General features: G+C 38.2%; 1 protein-coding gene across 2 annotated transcripts; it reads left to right on the forward strand.

Annotated features, from left to right (window-relative positions):
• Nucleotides 1-209: 209 nt before the first annotated feature.
• LOC106949009 (protein FAM65A-like) lies at nt 210-22,396 on the forward strand. 2 transcript variants are annotated; one of them, XM_015034955.1, is made up of 17 exons: nt 210-377; nt 5,298-5,379; nt 5,499-5,630; nt 5,715-5,793; nt 6,638-6,661; nt 7,171-7,224; nt 8,820-8,969; nt 9,871-9,934; nt 10,009-10,052; nt 10,144-10,269; nt 12,768-12,916; nt 13,010-13,118; nt 18,873-19,364; nt 19,440-19,675; nt 20,835-20,925; nt 20,998-21,091; nt 21,170-22,396. In XM_015034955.1, exons 3-17 carry the CDS (start codon nt 5,539-5,541, stop codon nt 21,211-21,213), a joined length of 1,848 nt encoding a protein of 615 aa, XP_014890441.1. In that variant the 5' UTR covers nt 210-377; nt 5,298-5,379; nt 5,499-5,538; the 3' UTR covers nt 21,214-22,396. The 2 variants fall into 2 exon arrangements, with proteins under 2 accessions (XP_014890441.1, XP_014890442.1); XM_015034956.1 differs by lacking the exons at nt 210-377; nt 5,298-5,379; nt 5,499-5,630; nt 5,715-5,793 and adding an exon at nt 6,135-6,548.
• The last annotated feature ends 1,684 nt before the right edge of the window (nt 22,397-24,080 follow it).

Genomic DNA, 24,080 nt, shown 5'->3' on the forward strand with positions numbered 1-24,080 from the left:
TAAAAATAAATTCTCCAAAAAAAAAAAAAAGAGAGAAAAAATTTTTTTTTCAAATGCCCTCCCCCCCCCCCCCCCCCCCCCAAAAAAAAAAAAAAAAAAAAAAAACAAAGAAAAAAAAAAACAACAACAAAAAAAACTTTGGCAGTTATTTTAAGAAGATAACTAACTGTAACTTGCTGAGCTTTTATGCTGAAATTGGGCCACCGGAAGTAGCCTTTGGTGTGCGCAGCTAGCTTGACTTTGGACACAAAAAACTGCGAAATCAGGGAGAAGGACAGCGCCCAGAATAACTGTAAACCTCTGCTAAGTGAGAGCAGCATCTCGCTGAGAATGGGACTCCGGCTCTACCCTTCGGGCTGTCGGACACTAACGCAGAGGTAGGACGCTGAACATTTATTTTATCACCAAGGTCACTGGAAGAACCCTGAGTGTTTTCTCTGGACATGAGTCCGTCCGTCGGGCGTGAAGAAGTTGTCTCGCTGTGATGTTTTCCAAATAACAACAGTCTCCCTGCAGGCTCTGTTCGGCTCTTCTCCTGCTTTGTTTGTTTGTTTTTTTTTTCTCGGCTGTTTTGGTGTTTAAAATGCGTTCGGAGTTGATGGGGGTCCTTGTGAGGACGGGAAGGGACTTTTTGTGGCCTGTGATGAGCCCCTCTGGTCGGCTGTGGGGAGGGATATGAACGGAATACAAAGTGTGGATGTGGAGAGACGGAGCCTCATAACTTTGAGCTCCATCCCTCTCTGTTAGTGCGGGGAAAAGATCTCTGCGGTGTGTTTATCCGCCTGAGTGGCCTACTGCTGCCGCCGGGTAAAGATAATCCAGTAATCTGGAAAAGAGGTGGCTGCATTTTATTGTAACACCACTTCCCCTTCCTTTTCACCTCCTCCTCCTCCTCTTCCTCCTGAAGCAGAACCAAAGTATGGGTGAATGCAGCTGTGGAGCAGACACGGTTCCCTTTAAGACTCCCAAAATCACAAATCATACTCACTGGAAAATAGTAATTGTATTAAAAAACATAATCAGATTGTGGTTAATTTTACACGTTTTCAGTTAAAATTAGGGGCGCACTGATTGTTGTTTTTTGACTAATTGCCGATTACCGATCTTTTAAAAAGCCTGACCTGCCGATTCCGATTTTGGCCGATACTATTATTATTATTTTTTTTAAATTTCAAATATTGCTATGTATAGCAAGAAAATCACTGAGATTATAGCAGTGGGTTGACTATTATTAACTGCAAATGTGAAGACATGACTTGGTGGGTCAATCTATCAGTCAAACCTCTCAGACAGAAGAGGACAGTGGTGGACTTTTAGCTCTTTGCTGAGGAAGATAAGATCGGATTCACATGCAAGTATCAAACGATCACCAGACTCCCAAAATGAAGTAAATCGGCACCGGTAAATCGGCGCACCCCTTTATTAAAATGCAGTTGGAACTAATTTTACGTGATTGACCAGATGGAAAAGAATATACCGATAAATAAAATTCAGTGCAGTAATTTCCTTCATGAGTCACCTAATTAGTAAATGGAGTCCACCTGTGTTTAGTTCAGCATGAGTATAGATCCAGCTATTTATTGAAGGCTTGTTGGAGAACATGAGCGAACAAACAGCCGGCCAAGAGCACAGCAGACGGGTCAGGGAGAAAGTTAGAGAGACGTTTAAGGCTTTGAACATCTCAGAGGTCTGGTTAGAGTTACAATAAGACGAGATAAGATGAGATTCATGTGGAGGGAGAAGAGGTGTCAAAAGTACTCAGATTCTCTAGAAGTACAGACACTTGTATGAAAAAATGCTGTAGTAAAACCAAAAGTACATGTCAGACTGTTTTACTCAAGTAAAAGTAAAGGAGTACAGGTTTTGAAATGTACTTAAAAACAAAAAGTTAAAAGTAATTTTCACCTTCGAGAATACAAAATGACTTGACAAATCTAAAATACTTAAAAAGTTCTAATCATACTAAATACTTTTTTTTTGTTCATAGAATGCACTGTGTTGGTGTAAAGATTTTAAACATACTGATACGGTCGAGTTTTTCTTCAAACCAGATCTCAATCAGGATCATTTAGATTACACAAAACACAGCGCATTCGTCATTAATCGTGTTTTGGGCCAAACACATGGCAGAATTTTTTAAAATATGGCCACAGATAGGGAATGTCTTGCGTCTCTGAATGTGTTCCTCTTTTGTTTGTGATGTTAATGTTGTTTTCTCATGCCACGGTTTGCTCTCCTTCTTCTGCGTTGCTTTGGTTGCATCCAACTGAATGGATAATTACCGACATTATAACACACTTTCTGCGTGTGAAGTGATTTGACTAAACATCATTATCTCTTTTCATCAAGTAATGAGCCATATGAAAAGTAAAAAGTCGTCAGAAAGACAAATACTTAAAGGAACGTACAGATACCTGAGAAATCTACTTTCTTCAGCCCATATTCAAAGTGGTATGTGCAGCAAAAATCACACAACATGCCCACAGTGAGAATGGCGGTGGCAGCATCATGATGTGGGGAGGCTTTTCTTCAGGGAAGCTGGTCAGAAACAATCAGAGAAACACTGGAATGGATTAGATCAAAACATACTGATGGATTAGAACGGCCCAGTCAAAGGCCACAGCTAGATTTAATTGAGGCTTCGTGGTAAGGTTTCCTTCAGAATAATGCTTTACGTTGTTTCGAGCTGTCTCATAAAATATCAATAAAACACATTAAAGTTTGTGGACCTTGTAGGAGTGGGCATTATTTATTACATCATTTATCATTTATCGTGATAAGAATCCTAATTTATCGTTGTCACAATAAAGTTTGTTTAATAATATTTAAAACCTCCAGAACTGTCCAAATTGTAAGGAATGTTAATTTTAGTGTTTTTTCCACTTTGTTCAGTTCAAATGTATTATTCAAGATCAGCATGTTGAACAATGTTACGCTTGAGAAACAAAGCAACCGTTGTTTTGTGCACAGATTTTGTCCTTGGTTGGAGCTTTATTAAAAGACAGCTAAATTAAACAATCCTGTCCTACACGCATGCAGACTCCTACGCTGAATTTCTGTGACTATAAACAAGCAAAACATGAAAATGAAATCAGAGAAGCTAATTCTCCAGAATAAAGTAGATTAGTTCAATGAGAGTATTGATAAATTTGAAAATATGATTAATTGCGTGAAGTCTAGTGATTCACATCACCTTTTTATGTGACTGGTGTTCTAAGTATTATAATTTTTATGTTTTTCAGGAGCAGTATTGATTGTGACCGCTGTTTTCATGCATATAGAAGCCATATAGTTTCTAAAAGATAAATAATAAATAGGTCTTTTTGTCATTTTTATTACAATAGTACCACAAAGTATTGTGGTAAAACCTTCAGTCCATATCGCCCAGCCCTGCACTGCACGACAAAATGTGGGAAAATAAAACCGAGTTCTTCTTGTGAGGCACTGGATGTTCTTTCTGTTTTTGTTTTACAAGTCTTTGCTTGGCTCCTAATTTGAGACAAATAATTTACAGATTAAACAGCGAATGCGGAACGTTGTTCTCTCACCAATGTATGGATTAATTCCTGGGATTTTTCTCAGCTGAAACAGCTGTCTGAACTTGTACATTCCCTGATTGTAATAAAGCTTTTCTGTTTTGTTTTTTCTTAAAAAATGTACTCCAGTCTTGTGAGGTGTTTGTGAACAGTGTCCTCTTTGTGTGCAGCTCCGTACAGAGAGGATTAATCCAGCTAATGACCTCTCTGTGAAGAAAGGGATGAAAGCACATCTAACAGGGGGCAAACTGAGCGATTAGCTCTCATAGTTATTAACATAAGAGCCGCCTGCTGAGGAGGACATGATGTGGGTCTAAGATGCATGGATTTAAAGAGCTAAATGGGATTATTTCTGTGAGATTATCACAGCAGACGTTGATAGGCATGTTTAATCTGTGAAACTAAAATTGATCAGCTCCACCTATCCCTCCAGTCGACATATTCACACTGTTGTCCTGAAAAAGATTAATCTTATTATATAGCAATATTGCTTTGATCATATAAAAGCCATAATCTGAGTATTTCCTTTAGGGCTGAAACGATTAATCTGATTAATTGTGATTAATCGTGATGAATCAAAAATCTGAAATAACCGCCATTTAATTTAGTAAGCGTTTAATCATTTACTACAGGCTCAAAAACAGGCAATTTGCTGAAAGAACAACATATTAAGGAGAGCAATTTGGCCAAAACTGTACAAAAATACACAGGTAAAAAAATAAAATAACTATGTTCTACTCCAAACCCCTTAAGTGACATTTTCAGCTTCACTTGGTTCAAATTCAGTAAAAAAAATCTTATTAAGCACCTTTTGCTATCCAATTAATAATCAATTAATCAAAAAAAGTGAGCAAATCATCTCTTCACTGTTTTAAGAAATTAAGTCGAGCAGAAAGATTCTACAAATGAAAAGCGAATACTAGCAGAATGCTGTATCATTGCATTTTAGACAATAAAATGTTTATTTTATTATTTAAAAAATGAATTGTTTGTTTATTGGTATTTCTAATATTGCAGAAAAGAAGCTTAAGAAGTGGTTCAATAAAAAATCTGCAGAATGTGCCAATTAATCGTCAGACTAATCAATAGAATAATTGATTATAAAATAACAGATAGCTGCAGCTCTGGTTCCCTCTGCAACAGGTGGAGCGCCTCTCTCCGTCTGTCGCAGTAAGACTTTCCCCAGCAATGCCGAGCAGATGCTTTGGTTTCCGTCCCACCCAAGCTCCTGCTGCACAGATTTGCTTTGCTTTAACTCTCTAAATCTCTGTTGTGAGAAGATTATTACTCCTCCTGTTGTAGTTTCTGCTCCTCGCTGAGTCGAAGCCTCGACCTTTTTCTTTTTCTTTTTTTAGCCTCATGCGCTCAGTGGAGGGATGGTTTTCTTATTCTTAGGCCAAACTTGAGTGGAGAATTTCCTGTCTAGCGTTGGCCAGCGTCAACTTCCTGCACTCCAGTGCTGGACGTGGAGGAGAGGGAGGGGAAAAGGAAGGAAGGGGAAGAGAAGCATAAGCAGACTGTACTCCCTGCTGCTGTCAGCTGCGGCCTCTGTGGTTGCTGCTGACATGCTACTCGCCATCTAAGACTCTCAACAAAGCGGCCTGGACAAACTGAGGAAGTGAAACGCTGTGCATGTCCTCCATTTTCCTCCTCCCATTCACCCCTGTAATTACCAGAATCCATAGAGAATCTCAAAACAACCACGTCAGAGACAGACAGATGTGTTTTCCTTGCTAATGTGACCTTCTCGTGTGATTGCAGGACATGTACTTTGGTTTGTTAAAGCCACAAAGCTACACTCAACCCTCCAAGCATGCAGTGATCGTGTTTCTCCGCTCAGCAGGTGAGTGGGGTTCCTTCTGCCCCGGTTCGCTGTCGCCTTGGTGCTTTCAGCTGGAACAAATCCCAAACCTTTATCAGTGGAGATAATTCTCCCTCTTCCTCTTCCTCCACTGTGCACAGTTTGATCCAAAAAAGAAAACGTGCCTTGTAAGGAAGCAGGATGTTCACAGGCTCCACCAAACTGCCACCCACTAAAACCCCCCAACCTGAGCGGCTGGATGAAGTTTACGCTGCTCTACGCAAAGGCTTACAGTGAGTGGAGGCATGAGTGGGTGTGGGTGACTCCCTGGTGGAATAACATTGGGAGGTAAAGATGGTTTTCCTTTGTCATGTCAGGTCATACCTGCAGGTCCACCAGCTGGAGCTGGACAGTCTGGGTCAGCAGATCAGAGAAAACAAAAAGAACAGTCGCCTGGTGAGAGCCTGTCCAGTCAAACCAGTCACCCCAGTTTCAAGAGTGGCTTCAGCTATTATTCATGGAGAACTTCATATTGAATGCAGGGATGCAAACAATTAATGGTTTGTTTTAGGGTAGTGAAAATTATTTTTGTTGTTATTTTGGGCCGTATCAACATCAAGAACCTGTTGAGGCAGAATATATTAATAAAACTCATTAACTAACTGTTAAAGTATGAATAAATAGCTGTGTCTGTGTTTGAGTACTTTTTGAAATTAAATAATACTAAACATATTTTCACCTTGATCTAATTTGAAAGAATACAGATAAAACTTCTTATTGATAAAATAATATTTAAGCACATAGCTGTTATATTAAAGGTTTTACTTCTAAAATCTCGGGGCCTCATGAGAATGTATGCAGACTGCTTTTGGCCCGCGGGCCATCAGTTTGACACACGTGGTTTATTAGATTTAAAGCAGTTCCAATATATTATCTAAGTCTCCGCTTACGCCTTCTTCTAGTGTTGTAGTTTGGCCGCCATCCAGTAGAAGGCGCCGGCGGTCACCCTGAATCTGAGCCACCTTATGTAGAAACAAAGATGGCGGCTATTCCTGAACAGAAAAGGACAACTGTCCAAACAGAGTCCGCTTTCGGTTGTAATACTTACTTTAGGCGGTTCTGTTTCGAAATATAAACACTCGATAAGCTTCTGAAGTTTAATTTTTCATGGCGGTCACTCAGCGGAGCTGCATAATGGAGCGGCCCTTGAGGTTATAATTGTTAATCGCTTGATAGATCAGTCTACTTTAAGTTAACTCAATCGATAACTAATTGATTGTTTTTATTGATCTCTTGGCAGGGGTCTCTGTATGAGTTGGATAAGGTGAGTTTCATTCTGATTTATTTTTATGTATGAGTCTATGCATCATCTGAACCAAACTACATGTATATCCATCTGAATTCAATGGATTTGGACGTGTACAAATACTTTTGGCAATATAATGTATGTTTTACTGTGCTGGGGTAAAACAACATTTAAATATTCAGCGTTTTATTCGTGTAATCGGCTCCAAAATCAGCTGAATTTGTCTCAAAAATACTACAAATCAAAATTTAAACTATGTAAATGCTTAGACAGCTAAATGTAAGCATCTTTGTTTATATATATTTTTTTTACCTTAGTGTTTCACATGTCATTGGACTCGTTTCTGCCTGACCATTTATGTTTTGACAGGACACGCTTTAAATGAGATATTAAGTTTTTATAGGTCTTTTCTGTGTAGAACAAGCCTCATATGCTGGATTTATTTTAATGCCAGCCCTGAAAACCTTTGTTTAACTGTCTATTCTCTATATGACTGAATTGGCTGATGTATATTTCTTATGTTATAGCAAGTGAAAGCCATAGAGAGGTTCATGCGTCGCCTGGAGTTCCACCTCAGCAAGGTTAGTATGTAGATCAATCTTCTGACATAAGGGTTGAAAAAGGACACAATAAGCAATTCTGTAGGAAAATAAAAGATGATTCCTGCAAAGATATACAGATTGATTAACCAGCTTTGCAGTTTGTTCTCAGTTCTGTGGAGAAACATGTGATCTTGCAGCTCATGTTTTAGTTTTAATGGTGGGTGTATTCAATGTTCACTATTTTGATTTTCCATTTTTGTCACCAGCCAGCAGACTCATCTGCTAATCTGACTTTTCAACTTGTGGATTTTCAGCCACAGATTGTTCATAGTAAAGCTTTAGAAACCAATATTAAAAACTTCATTCTGTCACCAATTGGAAACCATTGGAGCGACATCAGCTCACCTGTTATATGTTTATGCTTTCTAGGTCGTGTTAAAACAGAAGCAGCTACATTTTTGATTTATTAAACTCCAGAACTGAAAGTCTGGTTGCTTGTTTTCTCATGGTTGGATGTCTTGCCCTGTGTATCATGTAACTGATAATTTCCACCACATACACAGAAGCAGTATTTTTATGGCCGTAATAATAACAGCAAATCACCAGGTCATATAATAACAAGCTGTTCATTTTGCTCTCGGTTCTATGGAGAATTTTATTGGCTTTCAGCTCATATTTTTTAGTTTTACTGGGTGACATAGTTAATGGTAACTCTCTGGACTTTTCATTTTCATCACCAGCTGGCTGCATGCTTGCATCCCGCGCCTCAGTTATTGACACCCAAGTGTGTTTTTTGTAATTTAGACTTTACGTTTTAAATTGATTTAATTTTTGGTTTCTAAGACTTGCTGTGTTCCTGGAGTACAAATATGATGATTGAAAGCAAAAGTTTGTTTCTTTCCTCTTCGCCACACTTCAAAACAGGAAAGAGGAGAGAACATGCTACTTAAGTAAAATAGATGTGTTGCTCTTATAGGATTCCTTCAAATAATAATTACTCATCTACATCCAAACTATAATTAAACAGTTTAAAGCAACTAAAGACCAACAAGTTCTGAAGCTCATCTTGGTACCAAACAGAGCAGAACAGATAGAGATTAAAATATTCTCTCTGTTCGAGGAACTGTGTTTTATGGCTTTTTTGGAATATTTTTCATTTTATTTGTTTTTCTTTTTTTTTCCAACATGAATAGATATTTTAATTCTTTTCAGATTTTGTGCATATTATACTGTTATATATTTTTATTTCAGTTATATGACACGAGGGGTTGTTTGGAATAGCATTTGTTTAGCTTTTTTTTAAAGCCTTTCTTTTGCATGTTATTCTTCCCATCAACAGCCATCACCATCTGTAATAACTCTTTGAAGAATCTAAATTAATGAGTTACAACATGTGAAGTATTTTTGAATTAAATTGAATAATCCTGGGTGTCTAAAGAAGCATTTAACAGCTAAAGAGCAATGACTTAAAGAGGTGGTTTGAAGTTATCATTAAACACTTCTAATTTAAAGCTTGAATGTGTTTTGTTGATTTAAAATAAAGAATTCACTTTATACAATAAATCTGTGCTTTCTGATCTACTATGACAAAAATCTATTGATGCTGATCCTTTGTTTGTTTGTGATGTTCCCAGGTGGAGGAACTGTATGAGGCTTACTGTATACAGCGGCGACTGCGTGATGGAGCGAGTAAGATGGTGGCGGCCTTCAACTCGGCCACAGGCAGCAAGGAGGCCCGAGAGAGCCTGAGCGAAGCCAATAAAGGCTACAGGGAATACACAGAGGCAAGTGGCTGACCTGGAGTCTGCTCGTCTTTAGCTAATGAACGTCTGCCTTGCTGATTAATTTACAAGTTTAGTCCAGGTCAGGGGCGTCCAAACATTTTGTTATGTGGGCCAAAATAGTCACTGCAAAAACCATTGCAGGCCAAAACTGTTGAATTGTGCGGCGTTTTGTGGTGTAATGGTTGGAGAGGGAGCGAAAGAGAGAGGAAGAGACAGAGAATCGTAAATATATTCTAGAGTACTCGATTACTGAAATATTCTTTTACAACAGCACTAGCCAAAATAATATCATTTTTAAAAACTAATAGCACCAAAAAATGTTGCACTTTTATCTACTCAACAATAAACCAAAGCATAAACTATTTTAAACAAGTAATCAGATTTATTTTTGTAGGCACGGGATTGTGGATCTAAAATTTCAAATGGTTTTTGAATTCTTTTCTTTGTAAATAAGTCATCAAGTTTGCTTTTTTTGTTTTATTTATTGAAGAAAACAGAAATTTTCTTCTGATCTCGGTGATAAAAACAGGATGTAAGTCGGTGTTCATTTGAAAACGATGGCTTTATTTAGCCAAATTTTAATGCAGCAGTTAAAAGCAGATCTCTGTGCACCAAGTGAATGAGGACATGTGGTCCTAGTTACCATGACAACAGATGGAGACCAGAAAACCTGGACAAGATGATCACTTTGTGTTGCTTCTCACATTTTTGCAAGTAGATTTTAATGTAAAAGTTGCAGTTTTGTCCTAATGTCTTATTGAATTGTGGCTTACACCGAATTGTTCAGTTCAGTAAAAGCAGAGAAAGTTAGAAGAATGAATGAATTTTTATTTTATTTTTGGTTGTTTGAGGGGGAACCTTTTTTTTTTTTTTTTTTTTTTTTTTTTCCTTGCCTGTGTAGCACATGTGCTCCCTGGAGAACGAATTAGAAAGCCAGATGGGAGAATTTCATGTGAAGATGAAGGGTGAGTCACTCTTCACACTTACTTTGCGACTTCCTTCTCGCGGCCCAGTTCTCATTTCTTTGTTGACGTCTCAGGCCTGGCTGGGTTCGCACGGCTGTGTGCTGGCGACCAATACGAGGTAAGGCGCAGCCGCGAAAGGGCGGCCACAGTCAAACCGTTGGTTTCTGCTCGCAGTGGCGTCATGTTGTGGTTTATTCTGGGGCTGGTAGGTCCTGATGCGGTACGGCCGGCAGCGCTGGAGGCTGCGAGGTCGCGTGGAGGTCAGCAACAAGCAGATATGGGACAGCGAGGAGTTCACTTTCCAGCCTCTGGTCACAGAGCTGCTGTCCATCAAGGTAATTAAACTATTTACAGGATTTTTCTTTTATAGAGAAGTCGAAAATGACTGGAAAAAGTTCTAGACTAAACACTAAATGTGCTTAAATAATATTTTATCAATCAAATCAATGCAGTTTTTATCTGTTTACTGCCAAATTATATCAATCAATCCCTCCAGTTTCTTGTGAATTATCGTGGAAATTCACGCAAAATCAACAAATCCCAGCACTTTTTTTGCACTACTATATAATTGGGAGTTTATTGCAGATTTTCCTCAAAAATTGTCAAAAACTTTACTTGTACTAAACTTAGCCTTAGCCTTAATTAATGTCACGATCTTTACAACAAGTAATAAAATGTTGCATTTACCTTCATAAATAAGCACAAATATTTCCAAATTAGTACCACAAACACTTTGATTTTTATTGCATAAAATCACAAAACTTAAATCCTGGAGGGCCTGAAAAAATGTTCAGTATTATTATTTACTTTTCAGAATTCACTGATATCTTTGTGAACAGGTTTTAATCAATACATTCTGGCACAACCGGCCCTTTAAGAGCCTTCATGATCTTGATTTGACCCAAAACAAAAATGAGTTTGACGCCGCGGTTCTAAGCAGTTCTGACATCAAACACAAACGTCTCCCTTTTTATGAGGAGCCGCTGCACAGGGCTGATGAAACATTTTTAATTATCTGATGTTGCAACTTCAATCTTTACTCTAGTAAGGTCTTGTATTATTTCAAAACCTTATAAGCCAACAAATGCAACCTTTAAACTGGTCCTGCAACAAACAGGAAGTCCTTGGAGCAAAGCCAGCTCATGTTATGATCATATCTCTGAGCTCCTGTCCAGACATGAGCAGCTGCATTTTTTCATGTCACTGATGTGTGAAGCCAGAACTGAAGGTGCTTGTTTGCGTTTTCTCATGGATATGTTATATATATAATCGTATCTGACTAGATTTCGCTTCTGAGTGTCAAAAAAAGTAGTTTTGTTTGATGTTTTAGCAGATTTTTAAAATTAATTTTGTAAAATCCTGCTGGTTGGCTGTAAGCCGTGAAATGTTTTCTGTTTTGTTTTGGCTCATTAGTGATGATATCAGAGTGGTTTATAGTGCTATGGATTCCAGTTAGCAGCAGGGCGGAGGAGATGCTGTTGGGATGTGTTGACAGCGTGGGAAAAGGGAAGTTGATCAGCAGAAAGAACGTGCAGGAAGAACCCAGAACCATCAAACTGGAATAAAGGGAATAAATCTCTGCTATTGACATTGTAATGAACGGCTCATTGCAGCACATCTGGCCGGTTTAGAGGTTGGGCATCCTGAAATAAACAAAATAAACTGACACTGGAAGTAATTCACAGAACTTTGAAGGATAACAGAGACTTCTTCCCATTGATTTCCATGAAATGATTGAACTATTGAGAGTTAATCATTCATATAAAGCTTTAAAATTTAAAGGGGTCAAACTCATTTTCATTTTGGGCCGTATCAAAAATCTGAATTTTCTTAATGTTTTGTTCCATTTAACTGGTAAAATATCAATAAATAGCTGGTTGGTTCAGCATTCAATAAGTGTTTCTTAAAATTAAATGATATTGATAATGTTTTCACACTGATCAGTCCATCCAGGATTTTCTGATTGCTTTCTCATTTTTTGCAATAAAAATCACAGATTTTGTGGTGATAAATTTGGAAATATTCTGAGTAATTTTTACGATATTTGCGCTAATTTATAATGTTAAATCTGACGTTTTATCACTCGCCTAGCTGAGGCAGCGGTCACTTAAACACAATGTTTTTGGCCAGTTTTGAGAAGAAAATTGCAGTAAAAATTATAATAAAAAAAATAAAATGGGGATCTGTTGATTTTGTGTCCTTGAAAATGTGTAAATTTCAACTGCTTCCAAGGTTTGGAAAGTGCTTAATATTCAAACATCGTAACATTTGATTAAAAGTATAATTTTGGATTTATTTACAGATGAAACCAGATATTTTCATTCACCTGAAAAAGACATTTTTATTCTGTCTTGTTTAGGTCATTTACCTTAAATGATGAATATTGAATATTTATTATTCCTAATGACTCAGTGATTTATTGATCTGTGAAATTAAGATCGGCTTATATTTTATACCTTAAACATTATTGAAATTGTTTTTTTTTTCTTTTTTTGCTAAATTATTGTGACTGAGAAATTTCAATACAAAGTTTTACTTGATTTTCTCCCTGCTGCAGAATGTAGAAAACTATCACAAAAGATTATGAACAACAGTAATAGATGATGCCCTATATTAGTGAATTTACACTCTTTTTTTATTTGTTTATTTAAAGGTAATTCTGGAAAAGTTTGAAGACCTTTAAAATGCGTAAAGTGTTTTAATTTTACTGCGTTCAGAGTGTCTGCAGGAAAATGTCCTCCATGCTCTGTTTGCTGCTCGCCTTCGATAATTATCTCGTGTTGAACGGTTTCTGAGCGGCTGCGCCTCGTGTTTGCTCGTTTCTGTTGTCAAGGTGACGGAGCTGAAGAGCCTGGCCAACCATGTGGTGGTGGGCAGCGTGTCCTGCGAGATGCTGGATCTGTTCTGCCCGCTGCCGCAGACACTCGCCGTGGACATCAACGACCTCGGCACGGTGAAACTCAACCTAGAGGTCACCTGGAGGTCATAAATTATTCTCCCTCAGCGCTTTTCTCTCTTTGCTGCAGCTGCTTTTATCATAAAATCTGACTCCCTGCGTTGTTTGTGTTTGTTCAGTCCGTTTGACAGGGACGACCAGACGTCCTCGTCCAGCACGGTCTCCAAGCGACTGCTGTCCAATCAGAGCCCTCCGGACACGCCGTCCATGCGGGAGCAGGTCTTTTACGTGAGTCCAGTTAAAACTGATTTTAATTAAACAGCCGTCTTTATTTACTCTGGCTCAGAAAAGTATTCACACCTTTTGAACTTGTAAGCTTTTTGTCACATTACAACCATTAACTTTAACATTTTATTGGGATTTTATGTGGCGAAACAAGAAAAAGCACAAAACTGTAAGGTGGAAGGAAACAAGTCAATAAAAAGTCAGGAGGAATTTCAATATCTCCTTTTATTCTGATTCATTTTAATCTCAGTACATCTACAGCCGTTCTGTGAAAGTCTGGAAACATTAGTGAACAAAACGGACCATGAAGAAGACAACAAGCAGGTCAGGGAGAAAACTTATAGCTGCGTTACGTCTAGGGCTGAAACGATTATTAATCGGACTACTGATGAAGGGAGCATAGAGATTGATGCTAAAATCATATGATCAGTAATTAAGCAAAAACTACAAGAAAATACATACATTTTGAATTTTTCTGTAAATATTTACTAATTCCACAGAAAAATCTCCTGCTGAGCCCCCTTTGCTATGAAATTATTAATTGGATAAATGATAAAACATAATCAACACATTATGATTATAACGTTACGATAACGTTATCGATAACGATAACACTGTTATCGTTTTTCACATGTTGATGCTAACAGTACTAAGCATCTTTTCCTACAGATAATTTTTATTTCAATTATTAAAATAGCCACACAGCAATCAAAAAAATACAAGAATAAAGTCATAATATTAGGAGAATTAAATAGTGACTTTATTAAAATTCCTACATGAAAAACAGCAAAGCATTAAAATGAGGAAGCCGTTGCATCTTGTGAAGTTATACTTGGATATCGGCCTTACAGATGAGGAAATACTTCATCTTTTAACACATCAAACAGTAACTGGAGGTCGGAGTGATTAAACTAACAACTGAATATGTTTTGAATGAATAACACAGCCTGAGCTTTTTTCCTCATTTGAACGACGTTTTGCTTTCATTTTTGCATTTTGATTCTGTTAATATTATGCCTACATTCATGTAATTTAACAATAACAAAATGGTGTACAACTTTCAGGAGAGATGGTAAAAGCCACTTTTTGAACATATTTATTTTCTTTCATTTGTAATTTCTTCTTTAGAAAAGAAAGTAAGGAAAATGAAAATGATCAGATATGCGGTATGAAATAATTTAAAGTCCGGCCCGACTTGCAGGCAGAGGTGGGCAGAGAACGAACCGATTGTACTCTAGTGAGAGTAGCTCTACTTCAACATATTTTTAGTTGAGTAAAGGAAAAATGTAGCCATCCAAGAAATTACTCAAGGAAATCTAAAATAGTATTTGGCAAAAAGTAACTGATCAAATTATCAATCTTTTAATGTTTAAAAATTACATCATCAGATGGACCAAAATATAAAGTCAAGTGGAAATTTTGGTATTTTAAGGACCAAAATGACAATAATTCATAAAAGTAACAAAATAAGGAAAAAGAAAAAAAAATTTCAAATCAGTTTCCTTCAGTAACTGAAACTTTAACAAAAACTGTTTTTGGTAAAAAAACATGTTTGTTTTTCATTCGGTGGGTTGAAAATCTGGAAATTTCACTCCAGTAAGAACAGAAATACTTCCTAAAAAAATTACTCAAGGAAAAATAAAAAGTATATTGTAGTAAAATTACTCCTAAAAGTCATTTTTTCCCCAAAATGTTACTCAAGTAAATGTAATTAGTCATTACTCAACTCTGCTTAGAGCTGTAACATTTTAAATAAACAACGATGCTCTACTTTGTGCTAAACTGTCACATGAAATCCCAATAAGTTACGTTGTTTTTCTTACACGACAAAAGGAGGGAAACGTTCAAGTGGTTTGGTTAATTTAGCATTTTTGTGTGTATGATTCATCTGTCATTTCACCGGCTTGCTCTGTGTTTCAGCTGCTCCCCAGTTGTTGTGTGTGTAGCCGTAGCTCTGGAGTGTGTGGCGAGTTTCACAGCGGCTTGTGTGGCCCAGCGAGTGGCTGTGGGGCCCACGGCGCGAGGGGAGTGAATGGCAGCAGCGGGGGCTTGTTGTGTGGCGGCAGCAGCATGTTTGAGCGCAGCTGTAGCTGATTGATAGTGGTTGAGTAGTGCTCCAATGTGTCCCTGCTCCTCTTCCTCACCCTGACGAAGAGCGTGCCTCATTGCGGGCCGCGCCACAGCCGCTCGCTGGCGGAGGCTTTTCCAGGCATGGCGGCGTCGCTCCGGTGGGAATTCAGCCGAGCGAAGTTCCACTTTGTCTCATCGCAGCCGGTGTGTTGGGCCGTAGCTTTAGCGTAGTTTGTAGTTTCTTTAAAAAGAAAATTGATCGTTGTTGATTTCCAATCAGTTCCTGCTAATGTTTAATTTATGTTTAAACCAGTGACAACGAGACGTGGGCTGGTTATCAGTGTCGAGGTTTTAAAAAGACACACTTTTGCATTTTTGTTTGGACTTGATGCTGGATGATAAATTGATTTTAACAATCAAATTTTTGGTTTTTGAAGATGAAGAAAGTAGCAATTTTATGAGAACTCGAACATGAAAAATAAATTAAATGAGGAATGTTGAGCATATGGTAAATATACTTTGGTATTTTTTTATGGATTATACTTAATACAAATACTTGATGTTTTACTAAATCATCTAGTTATTATCAGGAGCAGGACTTTGAAACAATGATGCAAACAGCTGAAAGAAAGAACCACATGAACTGAGCTGGTCATGTCAGATCCTCATTTAGCTTTTCTCTCAATAAAACCAAATTTATCTCGTAATTTTAAGATGTTTGTCTGGTAAAAATGAAGGCAATATTTTGATTATTTAACAAAAAATCTTGTAACCTGACCCTGATACTCACAGAAGGGATGACTGAAATAAAAGCCACCTTTTGAATAATAGCTCTTGTCATTTGTAATTGAAAAAAAAAAAATTAAAATTGGCTCTGTTGTAAAAAAAAAACAAAAAAAAAAACTCAGATTTAATTTTTAGGACATGTCACCCAGCTCTAAGAAAAGGTCCAATTTTGATGTTAAAAATATTGACAGTGACAAATTCAGGCCGTCTACCTGAGCAGATAGGCCAACTAACTAAGCAGGTAACATCAACATAATGACAAAAAAAGTACAATACCTTTTATAACAACATTCATAATCTTTTAATTAAAAAAATTATGTTAAACCCACAAACTACAGTGTATTTATTGGGATTTTATGTGATATACCAACATAAAGTAGAACAACACTGTTAAATGGAAGGAAATTAATACATGAAAAAAAGTAAATTAAATTAGATAAAGTTGTAAAAAAAAAGTGTGTTACATTATATAGGGCAAACGCATCTGTTTGTTGGTAGTAAGTTAATTTTTTTGTGTCTGTAAAAAGAGCTGTTTCAAAAACCTCCAGATTAAGTCACATTCCACAGGCACTGTGCCGTTACCTGGCAACTCCTGAGCCCAGTCTGTTTCCTAGCAACCTCTGAGCCCAGCCCGTTGCCTAGCAACCCAAGCTGGGTTCCAACACGTTTGCTCAGTTGGTTTTACTGCTTTGTGCTGCTGGAAAAGACGAATGTTTTGTTGTTGACTTGGCATTCAGAGAATATATTTGTGTAATATTAAGAGACGGTTGTATAATTGCACATCTGTTTGCAGTTATTTTCTTGTGTGAGTGTAAATGTTGAGTTTTGTAGGCTTATTCGGATTTTATGTAAAACAATGAAACGAACATGTTAAGTATAGATCATGGACCTTTACTAACCTCTTCAGGAAAGCATATAAAGTCATCACTAAGCTAATTATTTCCAGATGATGGTTTAAACAATACTGAGCAAGATGTTCAAAGCTGTGGATATTGTTTTATGAACTAAACTTTCTATAAACTATTGCACTACTTTAACCCAGACCTATCTGCTTTAGTCTTGGGCTTTATGATATTATTTATTCACTAATGTTCTTTAACAAAACCTCATAGACTCTCACAGGACACACAGTTGTACTTTATTAACTTTATTTGGTGATTTGTGAAAGATTTAACTGAGTGGCTTCAGAATGGAGAGCCTGAATACAAATGCATGCCGCACTTTTCAGAGTATATTTGTAAAAAACAGAAAACCATTTATCACCTGCGTTGGTCAGCCTCATAAAATCCTAATAAAATACAGTGAAGATTAAGATTAAAAGTGTCGATAAATGAATACTTTTCTGTTTTTCATGACAATGTATTAGGATCATGGTTATTATAAATTTAGGTGGGTTTTTTTCTGTTAGAATCTCATACAATCCCATGTTTACCTACAGCTTCATAAAAACAAAGGAGATCATTTAGTTGGTTAATTATTTCCCAGTGAAACAAAAGGAAAGCTAAATGAATCAGCTGACTTTCCCACGACATCTTTAAAAGCAAGATGAGCTTTTAATTTGTTTGAGTTTTAATATCTGCTCCTCTGTTCATGTTGGTTTCAGTGAAGTTTAGTACCAACCATCCAGCGTCGTCGGCTAATCGGCTGAAGTCAAAACATTCCTCTCTGTTTTGTAGTTTATGATTTATTGGCTTCTATTCACAACTTAAAGTGCTTCACTCAGCAAACCAGATCCAGATTTTCTCTGGGTTTTTGTTCACAACATAAAGCCCTTTTTATGCTGCATGTTTGCACAGAGGACATCTAGAAATTAGTTTTCTCTCTTTAAAAAATTACTTTTTTCCTTCTCTTGAGGTAAATTCACTCACCAAATGTGTAGATAATGCTCAGCACTGTCCAAAAAGATTTGAATTATACTTTTGTTTTTATGGAATTGGAGATTCTTGTAAACTTTTAATGCAGTATTTTCTAGTACAGTTCTTTGTTTTCTGGAGTCTGGTTCAGATCTTGAAGGATGTGAAGAAGGAACGTCCCAGATTATCTGTGATTAATGGTTTCGCTCCAGTTTAGGTTAATTTCTGCTGTTTAAATGGGGCCTGCTACACAAAATTCACATTTTGCATGTGTTTCTACTTTCACCTGGGAAATTCTACTGGTTCTAAAAAAAAACAAAACACCTATCAACTTATTCCCAGAAAACAGCTATTTTCTGGTGTCTGGAAAATGAGCCGTTTCAAATTAGGTCATATTTGACAGGCACTGCGCCATTACCCATCAACCCACCCAAGCCCGGCCCGTTCCCTGGTAACCCCATGTTTGGTCAGCTGTTTTTACACCTGTTTGAACTGTACAATGGCTGCTGGAAAATACAAGTGTTTTGTTGTTGACTTACCATCCAGAAGTCACTCACTGTTTTCTCGTTGGTTGTGCAGGAGGCTCCACTTCTGCTTTTTAAAGATGTGTGGTTGTACAGTTGTGCATCTGTTTGCATCCATTTTCACATGTGAGAGTAAGCATTGAGTTAGGGTGTGGGCCAGACGCCGATTATTTGGATTTAAAGTGACAGAAGGCCCTAAAACATTTCATTCTGAATGGAGGCAGAACTGATCAGACTAAAATATCATCCAAGAATGATTTTGTGCAAAAAATATGATGAACACGTTTAGTATAGGCCATAAATCTTCCATTATCTGTTCAAATCATCTTTAAATCTGGACCTAAGATGTGCTTCTAGTTTTCCACATCTATATAAAACCCAGCTACTGTAGACATATTCAGTTTAACGCTTTCAGTATGTCTGACTCATAGTTTGTATTATTAATGTTATTTATTAAATTTAGCTCTGTATTATATTTACTAACCTACATGTTGAAGTGACAGGGATCATTTCTTCTTCACCAGTCTCTGCTGAAGCGTCAGGGAGAAATGGAGAACGGCACGGTTTGGTCCAACTCCTCTGAATCATCAGACGACTCGTCCAGCCCGGCTCTGGCTCATCACACTCAGAGGCTGACGGCCTCCAACCTGCTGCAAGCTGCTCCCACCACTCAGCTGTCCGCCGTGCCGCACAAGTCCAGCGTCTCCACGCCGTCGCTCTCGTCCAACCAGGAGGAGGTCGAGACGGAAGGCGTGGACGTTTTCCCTCAGCCTGAAGCGGTGCCGAACGGCCACCTGCGGACCTCCTGCTCGGACTGCGGTGCCGCCGACAGGGCATCTGTTCAGTCGGAGGACCTGATCTCTGAGGCCTCAGCCGAGCTGAGCGGCTGCTGCCCCAATGAGTTCTCCACGCAGATGGAGACGCTCGAGGAGCCCACAGCTGAACAGACTGAAGCTGAAGCTGCAGGAAAGCTGCAGGAGACGCAGGAGAGCGAGCTGACGCCGGACGCTCCGACGGTGAGCTGAGGGCTAAACTTCGGCAGGTGTGTCTGCGACGCCGGGCGCTAACCTGCTGCGTCTGTTTCTCCTCAGGCGCCTTTTCCTACGTCTGCCAGCTTCACTCAGGAAGTCGAGACCGCCCTCGAAAGCTTCGACTTTCTCGACTTCTCAGATGTGGAAGAAGAGGAAGAGGAGCAACAGCAGGACGACGAAGACCAAGAAGAGCAGGATGGGAAACAGGAAGAGGACCAAAATGAAACGCAAGACAAGAAAACAGAAGAAGAAGAAGAAGACGACGAGAAGAATGTGGAGATGTTCTCCAAAGGAAGGTCGGTACCAGCAGGGTGAAATAGTTCCTCTGATTCCTTCTGCTCTGCATGTTTATAAAAAATATTAAAATTCAGAAATACTTTATTGATCCTAAAGGAAAATGAAATGTTGTAACTCATATCAATTCAAATTATTCAGAGTTATTGTAGATAGTGATTGAAAAGTCATATTTAAGAGATTGTACAAGCATTAGGGCCACGCTAATAAAATAAAACAATAAATAAAATGACAAGAATAAAATCAAAATAATACAAGAAAAAGATCATAGTAATTCATGAATAAAGTCATAATTTTCCAAAGTTATTCTGGTAATTTTATGACTTTTTTTCTTAGTATTGCCCTGAAACTCCATCGTAAGCTTGAATGAAACACTGAAAAAACCACAGGACACGATTGGGGCCCCTGCTGGCTCCTATAGCGTTGACAACAGAAGTGGCAAAAACAAACATCGTCCAGCCAATTAGTGATTTATTTCCATTTACCCACGATGGATACAAAAGAAGCTAGCTTGTTAGCAACAATATATTAGCATACCAATGACTCAAACTTAAAGACTAGATTGAATAGTCCTGCGACAACAATATTTAAGACCTGTGATTAATGTATTTAAGACCAACTTACACTTTTTATTATAAATGTAAGACTTTTTAAGGGTTTGTGGACACCATGGATAATTAAAACATTACAGACATGTTGAAGGCAGGAGCTTCTTAAAGAGACAGAGGCCCAATCTGAAGGCGCCAAACTGCAAAGGCAAATTTCTTTTAAGTTATGTTTGATATATGCAGCATATCAAACATAAACATCTAAAACCATTTGAAGTTTTGGATCCTTTTCTACAAGAAAATTTGATTACTTATTTAAAATATGTCATTCTTAGTTTATTGCTGAGTAGGTAAAAAAAAATGCAACATTTTTGCTGATTTTAGTTTTTAAAAGTGATATTTATTTGGCTACAAGTACTTTTGAGCTGGTAATTTTGGCCCAAATGACACTCCTGACATGGAGTTTTGATTTTCCCTAAATATGATATGATGTTTTTAATTTTAAGATTTTGATCTGACAGAAAGCAAATCATGAACAAATGTGTAAAGGTGTAAAAACGTTTTCATCTTGCTCTGGTTACGTGAGTTGTTTTTTTTTTTTTTGTCTCATCAGTGATGAAGAGGAAGCGGACGGCCTGGAGTTCCTCATGGAGGCTCCAGAAGGCTTTAGGAACTCGGACGAAGACCGTTTCTCAGAGTCACGGGTAAACAGAATCCTCTAGAAGCTCCGGTGTCGCTTTGGCTGTGTTCATGTAAATATTTGTCTGATTTTTAAGGAGTCCAGTGTGGCGGATGCGCAGGATTTGGGCCAAGTGGAAATTCCAGACGATAAAGACGAGCGACGCAGCGAAAGCGGAGACGGACCTCCTGGTGAGAGACGCGTGTTAGTAAACAGAGGTGATGTCTGTGAGTCGGACCGCCGCTTTATGATTCTGTTTCACCGTTCAGGAGAGGAAACCTCACATGACCAGAGCCCTTCTACTCCCAGCTAGTCGGCCACTGCTGCTGTCACTGACTCTGTTAACCCATTCGTCCTGCTCTGACATCCCGGTGCCATCGCGCTCTGCAGAACCGCAGGCCTCGAGGACGCTCCACTCAACGCTCAGACAAACAACCTCCGCCGCCACGATGGAGTTTGTGCTCGTTTTTTCGCCTCGTTTACCAGGAAAACATGAATCGCGCCTGTCTCTGGGTTAAAGTGGGACTGCACCTTTCACAGTTTACATGTCCATATCCTACTTGTGTCCAGAAGCATTTCAGGAACAGATCAAAGCGGCCTTCGGTTTTTTGCATTCGTTCGTGCATTTTATAGAAGAAATTATTTTGAAATGATTTTCTAAGTTTTCCTTTTTCAGTCCTCAGAGAAGCATTTAAGTACCAAGTTGCATTAGAAGGTTTTAAGACCAGAAACCATCAGAGCTAAATCAGCCCGAAGCTTTCATTGTCAGAGGAAAGACTACGAGCATGTGATGTTTATCTGCAGACCAGAAATCGTTTCCAACGCAGGAATGTTCCCTGAAAACAATCCTTTCCTTCAACATCCGTCTCAGCAACGTAGCTGAATGGACACCATCCATAATCTGCGAACATTGAGGAGTTCAGAACTCATTCTGGGCCGACCATCTGCAGCGTGCGACTATATTTAAACCTGCATGCGTAGCTGTCTCATGCTGCCCGCATGTCTGTATTAATAATAAAGCTTAACTGATCGGTTTAAGTGTGTAAGCTGGGCTCTGCTCCAAGAAAGCCACTGTGTTCCAAAAAAGACTGCCTCCAGGGGGCGCTGTCGTCTTTTAATGTTGTGCTTTTATCTGTTTCTTCAAAAAGTGCCTCAAGTGACATAAAGAGATGTTAGAAGGTCCAGCAGTGGACGATGGCAGTGTTTATTTTCCGAATCACTTTAAGAGTGTGCACAATGAGAGATATTTACAGTTTCATATTAAGAATTGTATATGTCCCGACCTGTTCAAAAGGTTTATGTTCAGAAATGTTTAAACTTTATAAAAGTTTCTTTAAAATGAACATGTTCTGCTGGATTTGTTATTAGTTTTCAGAGTTGCAGGAACCAACAACACCAGTATTTGTGCTTTTTACGTACTACTTTTAACTAGCTGATGGCATTCTGTTTCTCAAATATCTAAAATATCAGAGATCTAAATATAAATGAGAAATGCTGAATATCTGTTGACATGCACTTTTATGTTTTGTCTGAAAATAAAGTGCCTGGCTTAAATGGCAACAATGGCTCAAGTAAAAACAAAACCAGAATGGCTTACAAAAAATTTAATTTGAAAACTTTTTTTTGTATTTACCCAGATTATTTCGATTTTAAAAGTTGAAACATTTAGAAGCGGGGCCAGCCCAAGGCATAAGCAAACTAAGTAGCCACTTAGAGCCCCAGGGCCACCAAGGGGCCCCTCAGTTGAGCTGATTATTTTTTTTTTAGTAATAATTTCTGTCACTGTAGTATCAAAAACACACAATTTCACTATGAAGTGATTTGTTTTTACAATAATATATATTTGATAATGTATGTAAAAATTATTTAATTGATAAAAAGAAAAAAAAATTGCTCTTGGGGACCTCCTGGTGGCCGCGGTAGGTACTGCACGCTTTGCTGGTAACATGAGCTGCAATGAGCAGAGCAGTCAAACGTCCAAAGCTCCGGTCAGAAGTTAAGTTAGCAAAACAATGTCTCAAAAAAGGACATATACTTCAGGGAGGGAGAAAAGAATGAGAAAGAACAGAAAAAGGCCAAGATAAAGGTTTGTTTTAATCTGCCTTGGTAATGTTTATCAGAAAGATGAGTGGGGCTGCTAATGGAAAGCTAGATGGCAACCTGGAACGGTCCAGTTCAACAGCCAAGCATTTATGCTAGGGTCATTGTGTGAAGCTCAGTTTTAACTTTAAATGAGTTGATTCTCCTGCTTAGCTCTGTATATTTCTGAGGTATTTTTGGCTTCAAAACTCCGTGTTTGATAACGTTTAATAATAATTAAAACTTCTCAATGTTTGACATTGTCTAGCAAAATGTTTTTACGTCAGGCTACATGGCTGCTACATCGATGAGCTGCTCTATGCTGTAGTTAAGGGTATGTTTGCTGCTGAGCATAATCAGTTTGTGGCTAAAACAAACATTATTTTTACATCAACTTCTAAATGTGACACTGTCAGGTCACCCGGAGGCAGGTCCTGCCTGAGTCAGGTTTTGGTTTTTAATATATATATATATATATATATATAAAATCTGTTTGTCAGGAGGCCTGCTTGTGCCCCTCGGCAATAATATTTATTTTTGCTAAATTTTTGCTAAATAAATTTAGCAAAAATTTATTTTTTATTTGTGAATAAAAACGTAGGTCTGATTAAGTTAGAAAAACTGTTTCTATTTATTTTTGTAATTGTCCTCGCAAAAGCGGGAAAAACCTACCTTTGCCCTGAAACACAGAAACACTTCAGCTGCAGAGAAAACTTCTGACTTTAACTCAATCAGGCTGCTAAATGCCCGGTTCGCTACAGGCAGTCCGAGTCGGTCCACCGACAGAAAGGATTTCTGTCTTTATATCTGATATCCTGATATAAGACACGGTAGTGCGACTGTCACCACGAGTCGCAACGCAGCTCAAAGCCTGGTACCACCTGGTACCACCTGGTGACTGTTCGCTCTGCTTCTCCTTAACGTTTCTACCAGGCGGGTTAGAGCCGCTGCTGACGGGATCTGGGCTGGAGGTGAGCAGCTCTAAATAGAAGTTACTGCAGAAGTGACAAAGTCAAAACAAACATACCTGTAAGAGGGAAACATTTTAAATACAAGAATATAAAGTATCCATCAAATGTGCAACATAGTGAACAACAAATA

The sequence above is a fragment of the Poecilia latipinna genome, unplaced genomic scaffold (assembly GCF_001443285.1).
Source record: "Poecilia latipinna isolate Pla-1442-1.1 unplaced genomic scaffold, P_latipinna-1.0 Scaffold317, whole genome shotgun sequence".
NCBI classification, from domain to species: domain Eukaryota; kingdom Metazoa; phylum Chordata; class Actinopteri; order Cyprinodontiformes; family Poeciliidae; genus Poecilia; species Poecilia latipinna.

Excerpts from the sequence above, each read along its gene's own strand:
- LOC106949009 (XM_015034955.1), top strand. The coding sequence starts at position 5,539 with ATGTTCACAGGCTCCACCAAACTGCCACCCACTAAAACCCCCCAACCT. Across the intron at positions 7,225-8,819 it reads TGGAGTTCCACCTCAGCAAG|GTGGAGGAACTGTATGAGGC; the intron begins GTTAGTATGTAG and ends TGATGTTCCCAG. Across the intron at positions 9,935-10,008 it reads ATTTCATGTGAAGATGAAGG|GCCTGGCTGGGTTCGCACGG; the intron begins GTGAGTCACTCT and ends TTGACGTCTCAG.